This window comes from Taudactylus pleione, unplaced genomic scaffold, assembly GCF_031769625.1.
Source record: "Taudactylus pleione unplaced genomic scaffold, aTauple2 ptg000037l, whole genome shotgun sequence".
NCBI classification, from domain to species: Eukaryota; Metazoa; Chordata; class Amphibia; order Anura; family Myobatrachidae; genus Taudactylus; species Taudactylus pleione.
In genome coordinates, this window is record NW_028284439.1 from 12,711,701 (window position 1) to 12,737,921 (window position 26,221).

Genomic DNA, 26,221 nt, shown 5'->3' on the forward strand with positions numbered 1-26,221 from the left:
ATGACCATATAATTAAAAATATTCTTTATGCTTATCTTGTATGGTCAGACACACAATCACAGAGGGGGGGAGAAGCAGGATTGGTGAAACAGAGGCAGAAAGACAAAGAGACAAGAGCTGCACACATACATACTGTACAAAGTGGGGGAGGGTAGAGACACTCATGAGGAGCCAAATATAAAACAAACTTTACTCTATTGTAAGCAGAAAAAAAAGGCCCCCATACACGGTGCGATTTACAAACAATCCAATCTTGTTTGCGATTTCCCTTGAATTCCTGAACTCTCCCGGTCAAACGATATTGTGCCCACACACGGAACGATTGTACAAATGACCAAACAATATAGATGGGTCGTAAACAACTTCAGATCGTAAATGATATATCTTTTGTAGCACACAACCTTACGATGCTGGAGTTTAAATAATGGGAGGTAAAGTGACAACATATCGTCCATCGCATCGTTCATCATGCACACACACGAAACGATGTGTGCCAAATCGTGAAAGATAGGTCGATATCTTTCTGCAGGTTCAATTGATCAGCGACGACGATGTACGAGGGGATGTAGTCAGGATGCACAATACCGACAGCGGCATCCCAACGGTTAGAAGACCAATGGATTGTGGAGGTAAGTATTAGGGTTAGGATTAGGAAATAGTAGGAGGGTTAGGGACTAGGGGGAGGGTTAGAGTTAGGCTGCGGGAGTGGAGGGTAAAGCTGGCCACACACTAGACCAACTTACATACAACCAGCCAACTAGTTGATTGGTTGGAATGAAAATCTGGTAACATATGGGAGTAAATGATGATCAGCAATTTGCTCCTAAATGCCAGAAAACAGATGAAAATGGTCATCAGACAAGTTTGTTAAATGTTTGATCTAAACAATTTGTTCAAACAGTTTTTGTCCATTTTCCGGCGTTTGGGAGCAAATTGATGATTGTAATTTGCTTTCATACCTTACCAGATTTTCATTCCAACCAATCAACTAGTTGGTTGGTTGGACAGATAATCTTTAGATGTGTGGCCAGCTTTAGGCTGCGGGACAGGAGGGTTAGGGTTATGCTGCGGGACGGGCGGTTTAGGGTTAGGCTGTGGGAAGGGTTGGTTAGGAGGAAGGTTGTGGTAAAGGTTATAATACTTACAAAATCTGTGGATATTCTGACCATCAGTATCCTGACTATCGGGATCCAATACCCAGCCCTGCCAGAGTCAGCTAAATCTACAAAGTCACACTTTTCTGGGCACGTGCAGAGCAGTTTCACACAAGGTATACTAACTGGCGTAGCTCTAGCTCTGCATCAGTCCCATCGTCTCTTATTATGTTCTTCTCTTTTCCAGACAACAGTGTAAAAGTGTTTACGTGCAGAGCTGAGAGTAAACAATCCATCATTTGCTTATTATCTAACGTACACTAGAACATAGAGTAATTGATGATTGCTTACTATGGTTTCTGCACATTATCACTTTGTTAGTAAATACATCTCATTATTTCTTGTTCAGTGTTGTTTTTTTTTCAAACTTAGATAAACTCACATATAAGTGAATCAACATACTGTAATTGTTGTCAATAATGTGGTGCTGCTGATTAGTGAGCATTACCCAAGAAGACACTCTTCAGGCAGTAATGTATTTGTTGTGCATCTCAAGCCCACATGTCTATAAATTGAAATACCATTGACTGAAGTGCCCATGTTACTTTTATTGATGGGTAATTATCACAATTTCAGATAGCTGTTGACTAGAGTGTTCCTCTGAGATCAGGGAGGCTAGGTGGATGCGTGGTGTAATTACTGATCAGTGGTCTTTATCATGAGTGTGTTATTAGCTGCAGCTGCATAGTCCAAATGACCTATTAAAGACTTTAGTAGCTGACAAGATACCTATCATTTGTATCTGCTACGGAAACATTTCTCCTTTTGTAAAGTTTTACACGATCTATTTTCTTTTCTTTTTTTTAACTTAACTACATAAATATAATTGTGCCAATTGAAAATGGTATTTTTTTCATGTATTGTAATATGATCATATACAGTACAATATTATATATTTTAATACAATATATTACAGTATAAGAGTACAAATGGGCTGTTTCTGTTCATACTGCCCACGCAAAGCATTTCATTTCAATATGGCTTGTTATCAAAAGCACTGAGGCTTTTTTGTTGCTTTGTTTATGGATTATACTCTCAATACACGGCTGTTTGTGTAGATTGTGTTTCTTTGTAAAGTGTAGGCGACATGTCTTAACATTAAAAGAAAAGTAAAGTGCCAGCTACACTTGCACAATGCAAGCGCTGGCTTCTTAGGACTATAGACAATGTGGGTGTTTCACTTGGGCAGACTATGTGGGCAGTATTCAGGTTGTTCAGCATTTTGCCCTTTGTGTCCTACACGCCCACTTGTTTTATAATTGGGTGTCCTGGAAGATTAGTGACTCTTCAAGTGAATGCGACTGATACAAACAATACGTCTTGTTATTTAATAACTGAATTTGGAATCATTGTGATCTTTTCTATATGTGCTAGGGAATTAGTTGTGTATAGATCCCAACATTGTCCCCAATCCTGAACTGTGCAAACCCCTCCAAAGTGCATCCACTGACACCTGTCTGCTTTGCAGATTGCCACATCCCTAATGGGGTCCAAAAGTCTGTATAGACCTGACAGTGTCAGGAGATATGTTTGTGTCCCTAATAGGAAGGTGAAGGCAAATTTGTTATTTCTCCTAACATGAAATCCAATATAAATGTTCTGTAAATATTTTAATTAAATGATGTGTTGTTTCCGTTTCCAAAATTCTCCTAAGGAGCAGGCACAAGAATTGTACATTGACTCTCTGGTGTAGGGAACTGAGCAAATAACACAACACAAATTAGCAATGTGCTAATTACTAGTGTACAAGCCTGGACTGGACGTCTGAATTCTGGAATCTGCCAGGACTGATGTGCCTGACAGCACTACAAAGCTTATTATAGATAGTAAACATTTGTTATATTGCTTTGCTCAGCTTTACAGCCCTGCATTTAGTAAAATAGCCTTGTGCTGTAGGCATTCGTCATATGGATAGCACCATAAGCATTTGTTAGTATATGTAGTGTACATTATTTTATTTATTATTTATTTATTACCAGTTATTTATATAGCGCGCACGTTTTCCGCAGCGCTTTACAGAGAATATTTGGCCATTCACATCAGTCCCTGCCCCAGTGGAGCTTACACTCTATATTCCCTATCACACACACACACACACATACACACTAGGAGTAATTTTGTTAGGAGCCAATTAACCTACCAGTATATTTTTGGAGCGTGGGAGGAAACCGGAGTACCCGGAGGAAACCCACGCAAGCACAGGGAGAATATACAAACTCCACACAGTTAGGGCCGTAGTGGGTATCGAACCAACAACCTCAGTGCTGTGAGGCAGTAACGCTATGTGTCTGTACACCTTGTATGTATATGTGAATTATATATATTCAAATTCAATATAGGCTTTGTTAGTGAGATGAGATCTGTTACCATAATGAAGTAATTTATAATAGCTTGTGCTGAATTCCATAGACAGTGTCTGTCTGTCTGAGAGTAGTGGATGTGGCTTCTGGTGCAAAATAGAAGAGACGACATACAGTCTCAGGCAGAGTATGTGATTAGAATGGTTTTATGTATTGTCTTTGGGTGAGCTAATAAAATGATTTATAATACTGCTTATTCAAAGTAGTAATCCAATTACACCTACAGTAACTGGATCACTGTTCTGAACAATGTTTGCATAAATTAGATGCTACCCCTCTATTCTGAAATGTAAAAAGGGAGATTATCCGTACAGTACAGTAAAATAAATATCATATATTAGAGTGCTCAAACAGTATAGAACTGAACAATGTAAATCATATCATTGTCTGGTTGAGTTTTCAATACCCCAGATGCTCTCAGTTGGACAATTATGAAATCCTAAAAAAACTGTATATTTAATGCTATGGCAGCGTATGTATTGAAATGAGTATAAGTTATTATTGTACTAGCATGCACTAACAGTTTAGGACATGTATATTAGTCAGTCATTGCATACAGTACATATACATGGCTTGTTTTTTTTATTTAATAAATGCGTAACAGTTTTGTGATGTCTTCAGTTTGCAGTTTGGGCCACGTGCTGGGAATATCCCTCTTCTGGATATGGAAAAAGTTAAGCCCATTTCACTAAAAAGGCTATTAAATTCAATGAAACCGTATACACTCTATAGAGGTGTGTATCTATATAGCGAGATGTACCAGACATGACTGCATACATTTCCATGTGCAAGGGAAGCATGGAGTGTGTGGCTGCTCGCTCCGTACATAAAGCAGCCGGCTGAGAGGCAAACAGTGAAAGATGCTCCCCAGCTGCTCTGATTGTGAATTACAGACAATCAGAGCGGCCAGGCAGCGTCTCTACCTGCCTCCCTGCCTGCAGCCAGACAGTGAACAGCTGTCAGAATTCTGATTGGTCAATGGCTGGAGCTATCCATCAGTCAGTGTTTACAGCCATTCACTGTATGGAAGCATTTGGAGAGACTGCGCGGGACTGCAGGAGGGGGTTTTTATTTTATTTTATTTTTCAATCTGGAGTCTGAAATTTTTTTCTTAATTTGTGCAGGGGGATGGGGTGGGGACTGTTAGATCTTGGGTTTGCTTATATTAATTGGGGGGGGGCATTTGGGCATTTAATCTGGGGTCTGATTTTATTAATATGGGAGAGGGGGTAGTGGGTTTCTGCTGTGGGGTATGATTTTATTAGTGGGGGTGTCAGCGGGTGTCCAATCTGGGGTCTGATTTTATTAGTGGGTTGGAGGGGGCAGTGGATGTCTGATGGTAGGGGTCCCAGTGCATTGCTTTTGCCCAGGGCCTACAATGCTGCTAAGATAGCCCTGGCCCTTTAGCCTCCTAACAGGCATATATGCACCTACTGTACATGCATTTGTGATCAGACTCGCTTACTGAATTATGCCTATGTGAAAATGCCCCTTACCTCCCCCATTTCACCTCTCCGGTTATAAGGATTGATACTTGCAAAATACTACACAAACGCTGAGATGTTAATATGTGTATTAACATCTGTAAGTAATATCCGTATAATTTATTTGAAGTTGTGATATCATCACTTTAGTGTTTATTCATTAGGAAAATTTAAATACTGTTAAGTGCCCACTGCTGTAGATTGTTACGGATATTTGAAGTCAATGAATATAACCATGGCCCATCTAAAACTTAATAAAGTCTTCTGTGACTTCTAATAGCCTTATAATGTATAATGGAGGTGGTGTGTATTATTTAATATATACTCGCCAACTTTAACATCTTAGTTCCTGTAATGGGGATGCAACTGATCACTGTGGGTGGTGGGGATGGGGGCTTATTGTCATTAGGCCCCATCCAATAATGCAGCAAATTGCTGGTCCATGAGGCATGGGCACAATAACGCAACTTAAGAGAATTGCATCAACGTGCCCACACCCGCTCATTTCACTAGGAAGTGGTTGGGATTTCACATAATTAGTGAGTCTCCTGGTCCGGATGTTCCGGGGGTGTAATCAAGTATGATTTCATATCCTAACCTATATTAATCTGTTGTAAACCTTTGAAATAAGGTAGTGGAACATATGGCAAGATTTTTATGTATTAGATTTATATATTAGGTCACTGCAGCCTAATGCAGCACACAGAACTCCGTTTTGTCCATTCAGCATCTGTAAATCTAGTACGTATTAGGTTATTGTGACAACATGCATATGAGTAGCTTAGTCATGTCTTTTCCCAATGCTGAAAGAAAAACCTTCTGAACATGGGCCTATCTATTATGGGTGCAGGGTGTGCGGGGCACACTGGCCCCTGGGTCCAGGGGGGCCCTGCACCGCACACCTTGCACCCATAGTTTTACTTACCTCTCTGGAGTCCCACATCGGCGCTGGGGTCCGGCGCTGTAAAGATGAGTGGAAAATGGCCGCCGCGGCCATTTTTCCGCCGTTTGCGCATGCGCAGTACAGGGAAAATGACCACCGTGGCCATTTTCCCGGTGACCTGCGCATACTCTATAGCCTCGGGCGCACTCTAGTGCCCAGAGTCTATGACTCCGGCGCTGGCCTCGCACAGCGAGCTCAGTAAGCTGCCGGCCGCCAGACAGAGAGGGGGCCCGTGTCGGAAACTGCACACGGGCCCCCTCCTCTCTAGAAACGCCCCTGCTTCTGAACCTCGTTTTTAGTATTGTTTTGGCATTAGTATACTGTGGTTTGTTCTAACGTTAGGTGGCAACCTCACAAAATAATTTTATAGTATTATATAACTGAACATATAAAATATTAAATATGATTTCTGAGCAGGAAATATAAAGTACAACATTCTCACATATAACGTTGTTCCCTGGTTTCATTCTCTATAACATCTGCAGTTAGCTCCCAACAGGCTATCTCCTACCAGTGACGTTATATTTAGTGGGCTCCATATTGGATGAGAGGACAGTTATTGTGGAATAAAGGAAGGACAACGTGACATGTATTTAGCCTCAACATCCTGCGATAATATGTCACTGGATGAAATAATGTTTCCTATTTGTGCTTACAAAATAATACAGTTAGCTGTTTTTTGGTGGTTTTCCCAGCAGTTAAGATGAAAATAGCATTAATAAAATTCGCTTATTGGGGCAATATTATTTTATCAGTATATTCAGTGGAAAAATATAATGTTTAATCGAACTAAACTAGCAATATAAATTAATTGATATAAAACATGTTTTTATGATGTGGACTCCATTTCCATGGCCATAAAATAATAAATGTTGCCCCCGTCTTAAATACATTGAGAATGTCCATGCAAACTACTGAATATATAAATCTAGCAGTTTGGAAGTCAAAACCACCAGCGATGTGCAGAGGTTTCAAGCCCATATATGCCATAGACGTGATATTAACTTTGCTAAGATTGGTCAGAGAGTGAGAAAGCCACTATTGCTTTTTTCATTGTTATGTAGATAAGAGAAGTTGGAAAAGTTGCATTCTTGTTCTATCCAAACCTCTGTCTTTTTGTGCCCACCCAATGTATTTTAGAGCTGCACTACCATCTGGTAAAAGGGGGTCTTGATTATAGTTTGGCAGTAGAGGGCTTGATTTGTTCTCCCGCTCAAACTGGAACAGTAAAGCTAGACATTCATCTAAAGATTATCATTGACAACTAGTTGGCTGGTTGGAACGATAACTGGGTGATGTATGGGAGCAAGTGACAATCAGTTGTTTGCTCTCAAATGCAGATAAAAGTCAGATAGCAACAGGGACGTGCGGTGAGGTCAATACACACACATGTACTGTATGAACCCGCCCCACCTGCACAGATCTCCCCCTCACACAGATTCCCTCCCATACACACAGTTTCCCTGTAGCACAGATCCCCCTCACACATATCTCCCACTAAAACAGAAGATCCCCCCTAGCACAAAAGATTTCTCTCTCTCTCACACACACACACACACACACACATCTCCCCCTAGCAGGGAGGTAAAAGGGGTCTTGATTATAGTTTGGCAGCAGAGGGCTTGATTTGTTCTCCCGCTCATAACAGGAACAGTAAAGCTGGCCATTCATCTAAAGATTATCATTGACAACTGGTTGGCTGGTTGGAACGATAACTGGGTGATGTATGGGAGCAAGTGACAATCAGTTGTTTACTCTCAAATGCAGATAAATGTCAAATAGCGGCAGGGACTTGCGGTGAGGTCAATGGATGGGGAGGCACTGGCTAGTATCAGAGCCAGATGTACACACACATATACTGTATCAACCTGCCCCACCTGCACAGATCTCCCCCTCACACAGTTTCCCCGTAGCACAGATCCCCCTCACACACATCTCCCACTAACACAGAAGATCCCCCCTAGCACAAAATATTTCTTTCTCTCTCTCTCTCTCTCTCTCTCTCTCTCTCTCTCTCTCTCTCTCTCACACACACACACACACACACACACACACACACACACACACACACACACACACACACACACACCTCCTCCTTGCAGGGAAGATCTCCCCTAGCACAATACATTTCCCTCACACACAAATCTCCCACTAGCACAGAAGATCCCCCATAGTACAAAATATTTCCCCACACACACACACACATCACCCCCTAGCAGCAGACTCTCCTCGCGTTTTTCTCCTTTGTGTATTTCTTCTGTCTGCATATTCCAATTTCCTTCCCACCTCAGTGCTGCTGCTGAGCTCCGATGCCCGAGTACTTCCTGGAGTGGTCACCTGATCATCATTGGTGTCCATCAGAGCTCAAGGCACGCCCCCTCACGGTGAGGCATGCCTCCATTAGCTCTTTTTCTCTGTGTTTTTATTGTCTGCTTCATGGCCCAGCCCCCAGCTCCAGGCAGTGCCTGAACTGTCAGAGGTGAGGCTGAGCTCTTACTGCCTCATCTCTCATCTCTCCCTATATATCCAGGGAGTGCTGCAATTTTTGTGAGTTTTGCCTATAAAATCGATCAGAATAATACAGAGAAGATATGTATAAGTTATAAATATCTTCTTTGTATTATTCTAATCATTTTTGTAGTCAAAACTCTGCAGTCTGACAGGGAGTGTGACAGGGGAGACTCTGTTCTGATTAATAATATAACACTAAAAGGGATCCATTCATTATGTATATTATCAGGTGCAGGGAGGACCCCGATAATTAAGTATCCAACTCGCTGCGAGTAGCAGCTGTGGATACACATTAACCGGAGCAATTCAACATTGCTTCGGTGCGGAGACAGCTGATCCGAAAATCAGCTGTCTCCGTGATCCCCTTGACTGCTACTTTCATAGCAGTGAAATTTAGTAATGTCGAGTCTGAATCGGCAGTGCTAGTGTACGAGTGAACTGGGCTTTACGCAGGCGCACAAAGCCCCTGCACCCAGCGGAAAGATCCTTCTTTGCAACCCAAGACTCCTTCCCACAGAACGGCGAATGCTTCCGCAGTTAAGCTCTGAAACTAAAATATTTTCAGAGCTTGATGAATTTAGGTCCCCATACTAATGTATGGGGACAGGACAGCAGGATAAATCGGTGCTGAAAGGTAAGCAGGGGATATCAGTGATATCTCCTACATTACCTTTAGAATGAATATCGATTGCAAAGAATATGTTTTGTTTAAGTCCTTATTTTGCGAAAACACAACATTTTCGACCCACCACAACCTGCGTTAAGTGGGTATTATAGAATGAAGCAAAACGTTGCACATGTATAAATTCGCCAAATAGATTTTGATGTATTTTTGGACATTTTACAGTGAAGTCCCAACGTCTGTCAATCACACATAAGTTAATGCAAGCTTATTATGTTTATTTAGGCTGCCATGTGGGTGTGGGCACTACATATGTGCTGTATAACGTGCTGTGTAAATCTGATGGAATGGAAGAAGAGGAACAAGAATAGTATGGCTTCTGTATATCTAATGGTATATGGCGAGAACAAACTAGTCACTTAGAGGATTGTTATTTCTGTCTAACAAAAAGAAAATTAAAGTTATCACTGATTATCCCAAATCTCACATCCACAATAAAACCAGTGCCACATACACCTGAACTCCTGTTTCCTGTTACTCCATCTAACTGGGAGGAATTCACCATTCCAGAAGAGCCTGTCGCTGGTCCCTCTACATCTTGCGACCCCACTTACAGTCTCGAGCATGACAAAATAACATTCTTCATTGAGCAAAATTAGCTAAATTACTTTGTTAGGGATTTGAAATTTTCAAAGCAACAAGCTGAAATATTAGGAATTTGCTTGCTAAAGACACAAGAATTTCTGTGTTTAGAAAATGACATGAAAACCTTTCCTATTACTATGAAATGCAAGGTTCCCTTTACATCTGCCAGGGTATCAGCATAAACCTGACGAATGGAGATTATTCATTGGTTCTTCTAAACTGAGTTTTAAAGCTGCATTATTTCATAATGGGAAGACCAAACTGTCAGTACCAGTGGCTCATTTGGTAGCTATGAAAGAAACTTACGATGCCATGTCAGTCTTGTAAAATGCCATTTAGGAAATTAAAAAGCAGAAACCTAAGAAGAGCTGATAGCTCAATTCCTGTATAACAATAAAAGGTTAGAATGCCATATGTCATTAAAGATGCATTTCTGACATTCGCACCTGGACTTCTTTCCGGACAATTTGGGAGCTGTGAGTGGTGAGCAAGGGGAACGATTCCATCAAGATATTTGCACATTGGAACAACGGCATCAAGTTAGATGGGATCCACTGATGACAAGTAATTATTGCTGTGTTTTGATAAGGGAGGACTATACTACTCATTAGCACAAAAAATAACTGAGTAGTATATTCTCCGAATTTATTAATTATGTGTGTTTTAACTTTATGCATGCTGTGTGTTATCAAATGTGACTGTTTATCCAGTATTATCCCTGCTTTAAGCCATTCAGTTAGTTTACATTGCTAGTGTTGCTCCTTTGGTCAGGCTGTGGGAGCTGATGCTTCCTGCAGCCAGACCGGGTGCTGGTCACGCAAGAGGCCAGGAATCTGTGTCCACGGCAGATTCCTGGCCTCGTCCCTCCCGGAAAACGTGGGTGTCACACCCACGTTTCCGGGAGCGGTGATCAGCCACGCACCCGCTCCGCCCCCCAATTGCCACAGCAAGTCATTCAAACCTAGTAACATCGGATATGTATATTCCTCATTGGATAAGGCTCAGTGCCCGCCTACTGGTGTTACGTTAGAATTGTACAGTCTGCTGGTGTGAAAATAAAGTTGGTTTAGAAGTGTGGAGAATACTTGCCTACACTCCCAGAAAAGGACGGGGGACTCTAGAAAGTCTTTCAGTTTTGAGGCCACCCAGTCGCGACTGCCCTCTGCCCCAGTGAAGTGGGCGGCACAGGCGGCCAATGACACGATTCGCCCTGAATCGTGCCATTGTGGCTCCGCCCCCCGCTCCACAATGCTGGTAATCTCGGCATTGCATAGCGGGAGGTGGGGCTACAATGACACAATCGCATCATCGCACCACCAGGCCCGTCTACTCATGCCCCCCACAGATCCCTGTTCCTCTCAGTGCTGACCTGGCTGGCAGAGGATGCAGCCAAAAGGTCGGCAAGACTGGTGTGAAGTATATAACTTACCCGCACACAGGGACTACAGCAGTGGCCGCAGACAGTCAGGGACCGTGCTTTATAGCAATAGGCCGCACAGCCCTTGCACTGCACGGAGGAGGAGGTGCACATTACACTTCCTCCTCCGTGAAATGCATGGGCCATGCAGCCTATTGCTATAAAGTACAGCCCCTGAGTGTCCATGGCCGCCACCTTTCAAATGTTTGGGGGGGAAGCGAGCCGCCCTCTTGCCGCCCCCCTCCTGTTCTGCCGCCTATGTTTGTGGCCAGTATAACATTTACAGAGGAACTTCCAGGAAAATAACTGCACAGACCAGTCCCAAGGGCTCTGGGTAGGTTGGGGGAAAGGCCTGTAATGCCACCTTTTATCACTTTTAACTAGGTGCCTTAGTTAAAAGTATTTATTCTTTAATTTTATAATCTACATAATCGCTCTATATCCATCTATCTATTTATCTACTCACTGACAGATTTATAATAAAGACGTTAATGCTACCACTGTAAAAAAAAAATATTGACACTTAAGTCATTATTATATCCATACTTACCTTTTAAAATGTCCTTATTCCCCCCCTACCAGAGTATCTGAAGGGGATGACAAGGTGGGTGCCATGATCAGCATCATATTACACATAGAAAAAACATTCATTATATGCATTATATAATAATATGATTTAGCTGATGTCTTATTGAGTGTTAGAAAAGTCACTTTCATATGAAGCACCAAAGTTTATATGAATAATAGATTTTTTTTTTAAATCTTCCACAGAAAAATCAGCGGTGCCAGGACAAACAGAGCCGTGTCTCTTAAAATGAAAATACAAACTCACATATAACACAAATTGCAATACTGATACAGCCACATAGCTGAAACTTGATATATTGAGTACATTTTTGGACTGAAAATTTGGCTTCAAGGGAAAGTAATAAACAATGTTAAAAGATTAATGTTGTTATATGACAAGGTTACACCATTATCTCACGGTTGGTCTAGGCAGGACATGTTAAACAAAGCCATTTATTTCATGCTCACTGCAAAGTGAATTTGAATATTTGTAATATGACTCTATTTATGGATATTGCTAAACTGTTGCAGTAAATAAATCGCCTTGGTTAAACTTAACAGTTTTTCTCATACATAATTTGTCACTTTGCTTAACTTAACAATATTCAGGTCAGGACTCAGCATGCCCTGACAGATTTATGTAGAAGGTCATGCTGCGACTGTTAGTTCAACTGTGTATGTTCCATAGGGAATAGTTTTTTGTTTTTTTACCTAGCCCAAATAAGTCAATTTTATGCTAATCTTTCATGACAGATAGTGCTTCCTTTTGGTGGTATACTGTAGTGACATATCTCTTGGCAACCCTGCTTGTATCTGCATTGAGCAACCATCAGTTTTTGGGGTGACAAGCATTATAAAGCGGATAATGCATAAGGTTCATATTGTAAACCCAAAAGAAATTTAAGGGGGTTTTAACTTTAAAGCTGGCAGAAATGTGCTTGCCCATATTGTAAAGTCACCAGAGATTAGAGGGTCTGCATTGTATAGTGGCCCCCTGAACAATGCAGTGGTCACTATAGTTTGCTGTGTTTTGTATAGTGCTCACTAGAATACTGTTTGTGTTGTCTGTCAGTCTACAGCAGGGGTAGGCAATGTTTTTCACTTTGGGTGACAGATGTTCAACATTGCAATACACAAAAAAAACCTGAGTGTTTCCATCATTACAACATATACATTTATATATTTTCATTTTTTTGCCCATGTTTTATTCTCCAAACCTCTTCTATATATTTTTTTTATTTTGTGCTTTTTTTGTTTTATTAAATCACTGACTTTTCTTTCTGAAAATGCTCTCCATAATATTTTTTCTAATAAGTTAGCACAGGGTAATAATAGTAGGGACATACAGTAATAGCTGGGTGGAGGTAGTAGTAGTAAAGACAGTGGCGGATCTACTGTGAAACTAATGAAGCTTAAGCTTCAGGGTCCCTAACCCTAACCTTTCTACATCTATCTATCTATCTATCTATCATCCGTCACTCTCTGGGGGAGTTTCTATATCTATCTATCTACAGTCTCTCACTCTCTGGGGGGGGCTTCTACATCTATCTATCTACAGTGTCACTCTCTGGGGGGGTTTCTACATCTATCTATATCTACATTTTCTCATTATCTGGGGGATTTCTACATCTATTTATCTACAGTATCTCACTCTCTGGGGGGTTTCTACATTATCTATATATCTACAGTCTCTCACTCTCTGGGGGGTTTCTACATCTATCTACAGTATCTCTCTCTGTTTTTTTTTTACATCTATCTACCTATAGTTTCTCAGTCTCTGGGGTATTTCTGCATTTATGTATCTACAGTCTCACTCTCTGGTGGGTTTCTACATCTATCTGTCTACAGTGTCTCACTCTCTGGGGGGTTTCCACATCTATATATCTATCTACAGTGTCTAACTCTCTGGGGGGTTTCTACATCTATCTATCTAAAGTCTCTCACTCTCTGGGGGGTTTCTACATTTATCAATCTATCTACAGTGTCTAATTTTTTGGGGTGGGTTCTACATCTATCTGCAGTCTCTCACTCTCTGGAGGGTTTCTACATCTATCTATCTACAGTGTCTCACTCTCTGGGGGTTTTCTACATCTATCTATCTACAGTGTCTCACTCTCTGGGGGTTTTCTACATCTATCTACAGTGTCTCACTCTATGGGGGGGTTCTACATCTATCTATCTACAGTGACTCACTCTCTGAGGGGTTTCTACATCTATATGTCTACAGTCTCTCACTCTTTGGGGGGGTTTCTACATCTTCGCCATTTAGATCTCAAGGTCCTTGCAAAGGCAGCAAAACTCTTTGGATCTTGTTGGATGTTGCCCTATTGTTGCTGGTTGCAAAGATGCCCCCATAACATTTCAAGCTTTCGGGCCCCCAAAATGTAGATCTGTCACTGACTAAGGACACATGACAACAGCTGTGGGACAGTATCTGTAGTAGGGACACATGACAATTTGGGGTGGTAGTATCAGGGGCACAAAGCAGCTCAGTTGAAGAGGTAAGGACACAGATGACAGCTGGGTGTAGTAGTACAGTAGTATGGTATGGTATGTCAGGGGAAGAGGATACTGGGAAGAGGATACTGGGAGTATACCTGCAAGTCCCCTGTGAAATGGACACACAAACCTTCAGCAGATAGCTAGCGCAACTTCTTCTGCAGATAAAATATATGCAGACATGGCAGCCCCTATTGTATGTCTGGGAAGGAGAGGCCTGCTCCCTAGTGAGGAACGAGGGCAATCCTGGAGTTCATAATTTTCTAATCAATCACTGTCTTCTCTTGAGCACAATGCATCCACCCACAAGATATGGAAGCCGCCTGGGGAGCAGGTCATTTAAGGAAGGGGAGTCTCCTAGACTTCACCATGCCACTGAAATATGTTTCACATTCCACGTCCAGCAAGTGTGTCAGGTGCTGCCAACCTCTGGTCTATAGGATGATCTCTGTGTGTAATGGATACAAAGCTCCTCACTGTAACGTACAGATGTGTCCTCTAACATCCTTGCCACTTGCTTGGCAAACGTGCGCATGCTTCGTACCATGCGATTTGCCGTGGCTGTGTGCGCCACGGTATGCCATGCCGTGCACTGCGTTCGCACCATGCAATCCTATGGGTCATGGGTGCGAACGTACGTGGCGCAATTTGATACACATACGGAAAAGATGCAAGTGAACATATCTATATGATAGCCACTCTTTCTATGGTATATTTGTTTCAGTCAATAAAATGTTCTATATATTGTATAATGGTAATTAAGGTGCTCTCAGTATTGTATAATGGTCACTGAGGTGCTCTTTGTATTGTGTCATTTCTACAAAGCTGTCTATATTAACTAATGATCACTGAAATACTTTTGTACTATGTAGCAGTCACTAGAATGCTCTCTGTACTCTATCGTGGATATAAGATGCTGTTTTGTACATCAGATATAAAATTCTCTCCACAGGGGCATAATAAGAAATTTGTTGGCTCCATTGTAAAATTTTAAAGTGGTAGGCAATTTTTCTAGGGAGAAGCATCCCCTCACCTCACTTTACCTATTCGGCCTTCAGACACCTCGTTGCAATGCGATCTGGGCATAACTTTACCGCCCATGATCACATTGCAATTTGCAATCATAGCGCCCGGATGTATCATGCGGCACATGCAGGTCCCTGCGATGTGCCCAGAGAGCTGCCGGGGCTGCTGTGCATGCGCAGTCACGCTGAGGGACCCTCCGCCAGCTAATTATGCGTGGTGTAGCCCATAGGCTACAACGGCTAACACCATCTTCACATGGCGCTAGTTGCGGGGGGGCCAATATCCGGAATGCATCGCATTCCAGATGTTGGTAAATTTGGCAGCATATCGCATCCCCCATAGAAACCTATGGGGGATGCAGCTGCCAGCAGGGATGGAGGGATCACAGTAGGCATTGGAATTTATGCACCACAAATTTAAATAAATCAATTATTTAAATGAAATATAATCACTTTATATCTTTTTTTTTTTTTTTTTTTTTAGTTTTATTTTTCTGTAAAAATTACCCCCAAATCACCTTTTTTTTCTACTTTTTTTGACATTTTTTTCCTTTGTAATAAAGCGCATAAAACTTTGCTTTGTATTAAAAAAAAATTATTAAAAAAAATACACATCATCCATTTGCTGCATTTTTAAATAACAATTTATTTTTCTTTGGATAGTAATAACCATTTATTACTTTTACCCAATGGTTTTTTTTTGTATGTTTTTTTTTGGAAGGGGGTTGTGTGAGGCTGTTCCCCATTTCTTCTTGTACAGTTCCAGCGGAGTTTTGGCCAAAAAAAAATAGCTTAGACCGATATTGTTTTACTTCCTACCAATTTTCTATTACCGCGGGTATGTGTGCTCGCGGTACCCGCGGTAATAGAAAACTGGTCTCTATGCCTGCTATTTTTTTTGTGGGGAAAACCCTGGCCAATTGGATATGCCCCATAGCGTCTTGATTATTTAGAATTGAAAATAAATATATTGTCCTCCATAAAGGGCCTGATTCTAAGTTGCACGCTATGTTGATATTCGTGCAAATGATCAACATTTTTCAAGCGCGTATGTGTCTAAGTTGCTAAAAAGTCACACAGCGCATGCGTACCATTGTGTGTACAAACGTGCGTCTCATTCACAATTGCACAGAGGTGCAATTGTGAATGAGACGCATGGTATCTGAAGTGTCTTGGAAATGTGCTGTGTGTTCTTGGGCGGCGACTGGGTGTTGGCTATTCAGACGCACAGAGATGGTCCGTCTTATGGGAGTCTCACGGCATATCACTGAACTGTTTGGGAACTCAGACGCTTAATCACTCACATTGGATACCATACTCTGATGGAGATTATCCACCTAGCATGGAGCTAGTGCAAGGTTCAATTGTGTAACCAATGGTGGCGTCTACAGATGCACCAAGCAGTATATTAGCATCTAAAGATGCTCAAAGTGGGTGTCTCAGTCTTTGCACATGCAGACACACGGATGTACACCAGGGAAGGGCTTGTAGTGGTATTAACCTAAAGTCACACACACGGATGTGGCAGCATCCAACTCAGGAATCCGTCCCAAAGACTTTTGTTAGTGTTTGAGGATGAATACAAACAGCCATATGTGTCGGTAAAGATAATTCCCCCTTGCTTGCAGCCACACAACTTTAGAAAATATAAAATGTGCAGCAAACATAAAATAAATATTGATATCACCTTATTCCGATAGGCTGGAACTTGAATAATGGGGCTAAGATGATTAGCTGGACGGGCACTCGGGTGGGTGTTCAACATTGTCTCTTCCCATGTTGGTCATGATGGTGAGATCACAGCTGCAGTTCCTATTCCGTGCTGGGCAGATTAGTAAACACAGAGTGCTGGCCACCCACGATGTTAAAGTAGCAGATAATGGTCTGCTAATGGCATGTAGAGTAAAAGTCCTGTCAGTGGTATCAGATGGATTAGCAAATGGTATCAGGTGGACTAACGCATTTCAGCTCACATGCTGGAGATTTCCACAGAGGTTGTTTTGCCAGTAAATGTATTATCTATTCAATGTGTTTTCTTTTACCAAAGTAGGTATCCCGGTAATTACAACCATGTAATGCTCTCTTTATTGTATAATGATCAATAAGATGCTCTCTGTATTGTATATTAAGTAGAGATAAGTGATTCGGTTCTTCTCAGTTCTTTTCACCAAATTTAGCGCAAGTTTGGATTTATTCTTTTGGCTATCCAAAACACGTGAGACTCAAAAACCAAAAAGATTTGTTTTTCTGATCTGAACGTAACAAGCCAAAACTGAACCGCTCATCGCTAATATTAATCACTAATATGTTCACTGTATTGTATAGTGTGCAATTGAATGCTTCCTGCATTCAATAGTGGTCGCTAGAATACTTTCTTTATTGTAAACGTGACATAATAAATCTTTCAGTATTGTATTGCTGAGCTTCAGCCTCAATTGAATTGAGGCTGAGCTGACCCTCAGCCTCAATTGAATACCATATTGAATCAGATAGGGTTTTTGGGTCTGATTATATCTCTTTTCAATGGACAGTCCACACTCACTGTGTTTTGACACATTTTTCATTACTCAACTAAAATTTTCCAACCCTTACCCATGTACAAATCCTATATTTTCTGCAAATTGCATACAATCACAATGGTATATAAAAACTATATATGTATACATGCAAAGTATTCTGTGAGTTATAAGTAGAGTGCAAAACGTTGCAAGAAAACAAGAAGTGGGAGTAAACGTACAGTGACATTAATGCATACATCTTTAATCGGCTTTTATATTAAATGTTCTACAATTTCAGAACAGAACATGACTTAAGTGGTTTGTAAGGGACACGCGCCTGAATCGTCTAAGTTTTTGCTACATTAGTTTTATATGCAAGCCAAGGTTCATTGTCTGATTTTATTTTCCTCTTGGGGAAATAAAGACATGCACCAGCCTTTAATCCATTTGTTTTTTTGTTCGTCACCATTTGAATATAATATGCCCATGATCTTGTACAGTAGCGTTTAATGTTTTGAATAACAGCACTTTCAATAATGAACCATGAAAATGTAACATTTGGGTGAATGGAATGTGGGTCTGATGCATAGGGGGTGCTGCGCCAAACTGCAGCAAAGATGTATAAAGGCACATCGGTAGCTATCTCGCTGGCTAGAGTCACCTGTATTGTTTTAGGAAGAATAGTGAGTGTGTCTTATAAGGAAGGGAAGCCTAATCAGCCTATGGGCATTGCCATTTGGGAGCGATGTATCAAAGCTTGGAGAGAGATAAAACATCAACCAATCAGCTCCTGTCATTTTACAGACTGTAGGGCTCATTTATCAATTAGTTTTATTTTACGCAATGAGATTTAAAACTCGTTGCGTATGATAAATGGTGCTCCAGCCAATCAGCTCCCAACTGTCATTCTTCAAACAGATATATGTAAATATTTGTCTAATGTAAACTAAAGTGAATACATCATAATTTTAACCAACGTCATCAACTCTTCTTTTATACATATATTGGGGCTAATTTTCAGTACGGCTGCAGCAGCCTGCTTGCTGCAGTATGGTAATGCGAGTACCCGTCCGTCTATGCCGATTATCTGTACATCTACATGTGTCCACTGATTCTTTATCTGCAGCTGTCATCATTAGTATTGGGGCCATGCTGGGTCCAAACATCCGACTTGAACAGGCATCTCTGTCTTCACTATAGGAATAGTCGCCTTACATCCCATGACACTCCCACAAGTCAGATTGGTTCTGTTCCATTGTATGGTCACTGCCAGGTCACCATGGCTACCAGATTTTGCTGCCTGGCTACTAGTTTTTGCAGTGAGGGAGGAAGCAGATCCTCATCAGCTCAGGCGGAGATTCGTGCCTATAGTATTGCAGTGTTCATATCATGCACAGGAGTGCATGTGCTGAGTGTTGACTGCGGTGCCTCTGTCCGTCCCGGCCTGCACTGACGACTCCTCTCCATCCTGGCCTGCTCTGATCCCTGCTGTCTGTCCCAGTCTACGCTGATCCTCCTGTATGTCCTGGCTGTCTACTGTCTCCTATCTCCGGCTGCATAGAGCTCTCCGGTAGTAGGGTCTATGCTTAGCTAGGGATTGCGGAGCGGCTTCAGAGGGATAGTGGTGTGACCACAAGGGGAGGGGGGTTTAGTTGTACTTTCTGGCACCATTATGTTATGTGAAATGTGGTCCGTTATTACTGGAGGGTGGGGGGTGGAGCAGGGGAGCGGAGCAGGGGAGCTGTGCAGAGCAGTGAGGGGGCCTCCATTTCACTGTATTCATTCAACTGTGACCATTTTGTGGACTAGTATAGTGTATAACAGTTTCATAACACACAGAGCTGTGCTCCTCACTCCTGTAATTTTTTTGGGGGGACGGTGGTCTGGCTTCTACTATTTCATCCTGGCTCCTAGATTTTCGAAAAATTTGTCAAACCCTGTATTAACATGACTTGTGTAGGATATGACGATAAGCAACCAATCTCTAGTATCTTAGTAAGGATGTAATTTTGTATTTGTAGGTTTCTTCCCATATACAGAGGTCCAAGTCACACTTATAAAGTACAAAGGCTGGCTGAGTTCACCTTCTACAGCTTCAGGATTCAGGCTGTGAATGATGCTGGGGAAGGGCCATTTTCTGATGTCTACACATTCAGCACAACCAAATTAGTTCCACCAACAATTAAAGGTGAGAAAGTGAATGGATCACTGGATCTCACATACACATGTATCTATCTATCTATCTATCTAATTTCTTACTATATCTGTCTCATATATGTTTTTCGGGATACTGTCAGGATGCCGGCCAGAGGCGTATTTATAATGGGTGCAGGGGGCCCTCACCGAACACCTTGCACCCATATTATACTTACCTATCCAGAGTCCCACGTCGGCGCCGGTGTCAGTGCTGCAAAAACACCTGCAAAACGGCCGCCGTGGCCATTTTCCCGTCGTTTTGCGCATGCGCAGTACAGGGAAAATGGCCGCTGCTCCCATTTTCCTGGTGACCTGCGCATGCGCTATAGACTCTGGACACACTCTAGTGCCCAGAGTCTATCAGTGTGCTGCTGGCCGCCAGACTGAGAGGAGGGGGCCTGTGACGGAGACTGCACACGGGCCCCCTCCTCTCATGAAACGCCCCTGATGCCAGCAGATGGGATGCCAGACGTCAGTATATCGACGCCGTAATCACGACGCCCATTCGCATCCCGATGGTAAGTATGTGGGTTAGAGTTAGGGTTAGGCCAGTGATGGGGGGATTAGGTTTATGTACCTCCCAGGGGGGGTTAGGGTTAGGCACCGACTGGGGAGGGTTAGGGTTGGGCAGCGAGGAGGGGGGTTAGGTTTAGGCACCACTGAAGGGAAGTTAGGGTTAGGTTTAGGGTGCGGGAAGGGGGGTTAGGTTTAGGCAGCACCAGGGGGGGTTAGGGTTAGACACCACTGGGGGAAGGCTAGGATGGGAGAGGGTGAGGGTTAGACTACTTACCAGTCCCTGTCGGGATTCTGATCATCGGGATGCCGCTGACGGTCTCCCGACTGCCGGTAAATCATATGTATTACATGTTTTTCTATCTGTCTATATATCTCGTATCTTTCGATCTACCTTCCTCTTAACCTAACATTTAAGATCATTTTCTTTATGCTTAGTTTACCTGTCTTTCCAACCTATCTTTTAAATATTTATAGTGTTCAATACTATTTAGTGTTGCTGGAGAGAGGAGAAGGAATTTATCCACATTTTGCTTCTACACTTTTCTTTATTCAGGTAGTCCTATGTACAGTAAGCTTTGTAAGAAATCACTTCATTGTTTTATTTTCTATGTATTTTCATCTGCTATCTGAGACACTATTCATTGTTTAATAACATTTGTCATGTCATCTATTCATTCACTACTTAATGCTCCAGCTCCCATACATCTTGCCAATAATGATTAGTAACCGTGTAAACAGTAGAGAACAATGAGAATGTGCCCAATACATACCTATTCTGCCCAGCGGGGGGAGAAGGGCATGGCATAGGTGGGTGGTGCAGAGGGGGAGCGCTATGGCACAATCGCATCAATGTGGCTCCACCGCCCGCTGTACAATGGCGAGTATTACAGGTATTGTAGAGCAGGGCTATGATGACGCAATTCAGTGTGAATACAGGGCCTGATTCATTACGAATCGGCTGATGGTGTGTATGCATCGCAGTTTGCGTGCGTGAGTTAGCATTGCAATCATATACGCTGACAGAAATCCATCACAGAGTGAGTGACAGGCTGTGAGCATTTGTGGGTGGAGACTGCGGGAGAGTGGTAGGAGAAACACAGGAGTACCAGTCCATTTGAACGCTGTTGCATGGGTGTGCATAAATTAGCCACTGCGATGGCATACTCAGCTTGTGTACTCACTGCGTATGATGAGGTTAGCAATTTCTGAGTAAGGTCATACCTTTTGTAATTGTGTGTGAGGGGCCGATGTTACTCGATGTTCCCGATGTATACGCAGGACTGCAAGGAATTACGTATGTGAGATAGTGGTAGTGGGAGGCAGTGGATGTCTCTATGTTGGCTGTGCAACGGCATTGCAATAGCATTCATTAGCATATTTTCGTAGCAGAACTGTACGTGTAATCGCAGCCGCAATAGCGATCCGTAGTTAATGAGGCCCATAGAGCACATATATTTCCAGAGAGCAAGAGTATTACTCACTTATTTCATGAATGTAAATCGTATTAAACTGGGTACACACTATGTGATTCTCTGCCTGGTATGGCTATACCTGTTAGGGCATATAATTGTATCTGGGTCCAACGATTGGTCTAAAAATTGTCAAATTGGCTCCAGACTGTCGCGCTATATCGGTCCCGTCATTTTTGTATCATTCATTAAGTGCAGTGTGTACAGACCTCGCCCAATGTCTGCTGATACACATTGCTCGCTTGTAGGCATTTAGGTCTAAATCAGCTATGACGTGACTTCCCTTGGCTTCTCAGCAGACAAATAAACGTTATGTCAGTGGCACAGGGAAAGATAGTATAAGGCACACCATTTGCCGTGGAACTACACATATCAGCATGCCTTTCACAGCTATATGTATTGTGGCAGGGTATGCCGGCATGTGTTGTTTCACGGCATGAATTGCAGCATGTGGTCAACCCCTGATGTAGCCTTTGCAGGTGGAATGAGTGATAACAATGTGCTATCTACATCACCCCATATGAGTACACCCACCTGTGCCCAAGTATTGCTGTCATGTGCATCACCAGGGACCTGGACTCTCCCCCTTCACTTTACAGCTAATCTTTAGGATGGCCAGTGATACTGGTCCTGCTACACCTCTCATGTAAGTGCACTCACTTGTGCCCAGGTATTGCTGTCATTTGCTTCACTCTACTTCTACCATTTAGGATGGCCCGTGATATTGTTCCCGCTACACCCACCCATGTGAGTGCAGACACCTGTTCCCAAGTATTGCTGTTATGTACTTCACCAGGCACCTGTAGATTCTCCTTCACTTATACCCCTTTAGGATGGCCTGTGATAGTGTGCCTACTCCACCCCCATGTGACTATAGACACCTGTGCCCAGCTATTGCTGTACTTTGTAGGGTCCCCCTTAACAAAAGGATTGAAAAAAATCGGAACGTTTTTATTTTTTTGTAATGTTTTCATTTTTATTTATTTTCTTTCTTAACACAAGTCTTTTATTATTATTAGTAGTAGTAGTATGTAACAGATGAGTAAAATATACAGAAATAGCAACTAGTTCCAATAATAGATTTGTGAATAAAATCCAATAAAGTAAATTACAAAAGAATGTAAAGGAAACTGCACTCATACTAAATACCACATTGATTGGAATAGCAGAAATAGAATGTGAAGACATGCTATTTATAAATTAGACAATTTAATGAATATGTATCGTACATGCAAAAATATAAAATCTGCAATAACCACTACAAATATATAGTCACATAAGAAAATCACAGTTGAGGTAATTAGTAGGTTTGAGACCCCTTTATACACTGTGGGCTAAGTGTGTGACAGTTGGAATATTGGACTGTCACACATTTGGAGCACACACACTCACTGCGGAGGGACTTTCTAAACTCCCTGTATGTACCTGGTTTCACTCAGGTAGACCTTAGATATTTCATACCATCTCCCCTTTAACATTCAAAAACTCAGTTGCCATGTTCGAGAAAATGAAAAATCCAAATACAAAGTAAGTGAAGTATCCAAATGGAAAAAACCTAGTCAGTGTTAAGTCCTTAGCATCCGCTACTCCGGAGTTGGGGCTGCACCTCTGAAGCTGCCTCTCGACCCAGACAATGAGCTTACAGATCCACAGCACTCGGGCCATGTTGCTTTGTCACCCAATCACCGTGGTCAAGAGGAAACATTTTACCACTTTCCACCCCCTTAAGGGGTCGAATTTAGAAAAATTCTAAGTCTGACCCCACCGTTTCTGCAGCTGCTCCTTCCTGCTTTTTTTTCCTGAATATTTCTTTGGACATTGGAGACACTGCATAATTCTTTATTTTCTGTAATTTGTTTTTTTTTATAAGACTGAAGTAATCATGAGAATAATTTTCTCTAATATTGCGTAATACATCAGGTTGACATAAGAATGTGGATATGGTTGAAATGTTGGCATGTGGATATGGTTAGCATGTCAACAGAGACCATGTCGACTTTCAGCATGTCTACTTGGATGACCTGTTGACATGATTGAATGTCGACGTAATGTCCCTGGTGGCCCAGTGGTCACTTACCTGGCCCCAGCGCAGTTTCCAGGTCTCAACGGTCATGTGACATCACTGACAGAGTGGCAGTTTAGGTGAGTATTGCAACCCTAACACCCCCTTCTTGTGCATCGGCATCCTTAGAATGCAGACATGTCACATGGGCGATATTTTAAAAGTCGACATTCTGAGGATGTTGACATGGTGCATGTGGTATCATGTGGAACATGTGGTATCGACATTATGGATGTCATCATGGTAACTGTCGACCATGTGACTGGTTCCCACTGTGCTTAGAACCCCAATAACTAGCATTGGTTAACATTTCTCATTGTCATATAATGCCAATCACTGTTAGTATTCAAGTACAAACTGTCCCTGTCACACTATTGGCCTCCTGAATGGAGCATGAACAAATGAAGTCTTTGAGTACTAATCATAATATGTACCTTTGTTACCTAAGCCGCCACCTATAATCTGACATTTCAAGCAAGGTTCACACCTCATCTTATAGCAGATATACCCCTGCACACATCACAGATTTCATATCATATGAACTACCTGATGAATAGATCCATTAGGTTTTCCCAAAAACAAATATTAAGCTATGTTAGGCTCTTAATTGCTTGTTACATTAATGTATAACTGTGTACAACCACACACTTTACTAAGAGTCCAGCAATTTACATTTCTATTTGCTTAGGATGAAACCAGGCTCTTTGCCAATGGTAGTGTATTGTAAATACAATCCTCTTGCTTACATTCATGTATTGTATTCTATTTTTGCTGTTTTTCCTGTGAGCTTTTTGTTTTGCTTACAAACATAACCTTTATTTCAGCACCTCGTGTAACACAGTTAGAAGGAAACACGTGTGAAATTGCATGGGAGACAGTATTGCCTATGAGAGGAGATCCCATTGGATACATTTTACAAGTACAGGTTGGTCGGGAGTCTGAATACAAACAGGTAAAATAAAACCCTATGTTATGTGTACCAATTAGGGAGTTTACCATACTAGCCAACCTTTTGGCTGCCCCCTCCGGTAGGGGTGAGCCAGGTTGGCAATGTGGGGGGTGTGACGCAATTGAGGTGGGCGGTTCTGTGGACAAGATGGCGCAATTGCATCATTGTAGCCCTGTCCTCCACTGTGCAATGCCGCAATTAATAGCATTGTGAAGTGGGGGCGGATCCACGAAAACACAATTCAATGCAAATTGCGTTATCGGCCGCCTGCACCGCCCACTTCACTCTGGTAGAGGGTGGCCGCAGCAGGGTGGCTCCAGCCACTGGGAGACTTGCCCACTTTTCTGGGCGGCTGAGAGCACCACATAATTTTCGGGAGCCTCTGCCTTTCCAGGATGTTAGGCAAATATGGAGTTTACTAACCTCTACAAATGTAGCAGAGCATTGCCGTGCCATGTTTCAACTTCCATGTTGCCACCCATGAAGATATATATTTCATATCCTATTTCAAAATCATAAATTTCCCCAAAACTGCCTTTATTTAATTGCTTTTCTTTCAGTTCCCACTTACTTGAAGTACTGGCCTTGTTTGTTTATTCATCTAATTTACCTTGGGCTTAATTAGCTGCAAGACTCATTTCCATTTGTCTTAGAAAAATAGTAATTCAATTGTGATTTCTTGGAAAAAAAAGAACATAAGTCAAACTATAAACTGTTCTAAAATCATAAGTCAGACAGTGCAATTGTAACCAAATAACAAATTACTGCCATTCCCCCAAGAATTGTAGTATACAGTAAGATTTCATTTTAATGACAAAACATCTCTTCTTTCTCTTTTCGTCTGATAGGTAGCATTTATTTTGTATTCTTTAATTCAGACCAGAATGCAATCATATTCCTGAAATTAAATAATGTGTCTCATTAGGAAGCACGCAAATAATTGTCTGTGTGTGTCTTTCTTTGTTGGGTATTAGTATAATTTCTAGTGCTAATGCAACAGCTTTGTTATTCTCATATTCTTAGTATTGATAATACACATTCTATACTGAATACCACGCAATGGAAGCTGTCTACATATTTACATGGGTTTTAACCTTATCTTATGTACGATGGTGCACAAACACATCTAATGATTTATTTTAAAGAAGGATTAAACTGTAGCTTAAAGTTGTCACAGAATTAATGATTATCATGTTTTCAATACAGTTGGCTTTTTAACTGAAGATCTGGCTTGAGTGATTTAGGATTATCCATCTATTATAGAACTATAAGACTACGCTGTTACCTGTAGAGTGCTAGACTGA

General features: G+C 41.8%; 1 protein-coding gene across 1 annotated transcript in view; it reads left to right on the forward strand.

Moving 5' to 3' along the window:
* FNDC3B (fibronectin type III domain containing 3B) overlaps positions 1-26,221 on the forward strand; it is a 371,317-nt gene that overhangs the window by 340,548 nt on the left and 4,548 nt on the right. The window contains exons 24-25 of the mRNA XM_088452330.1: positions 19,747-19,913; positions 24,793-24,920. Coding sequence (XP_088308456.1) covers positions 19,747-19,913; positions 24,793-24,920 — 295 coding nt within the window. The remainder of the gene's footprint in view (positions 1-19,746; positions 19,914-24,792; positions 24,921-26,221) is intronic.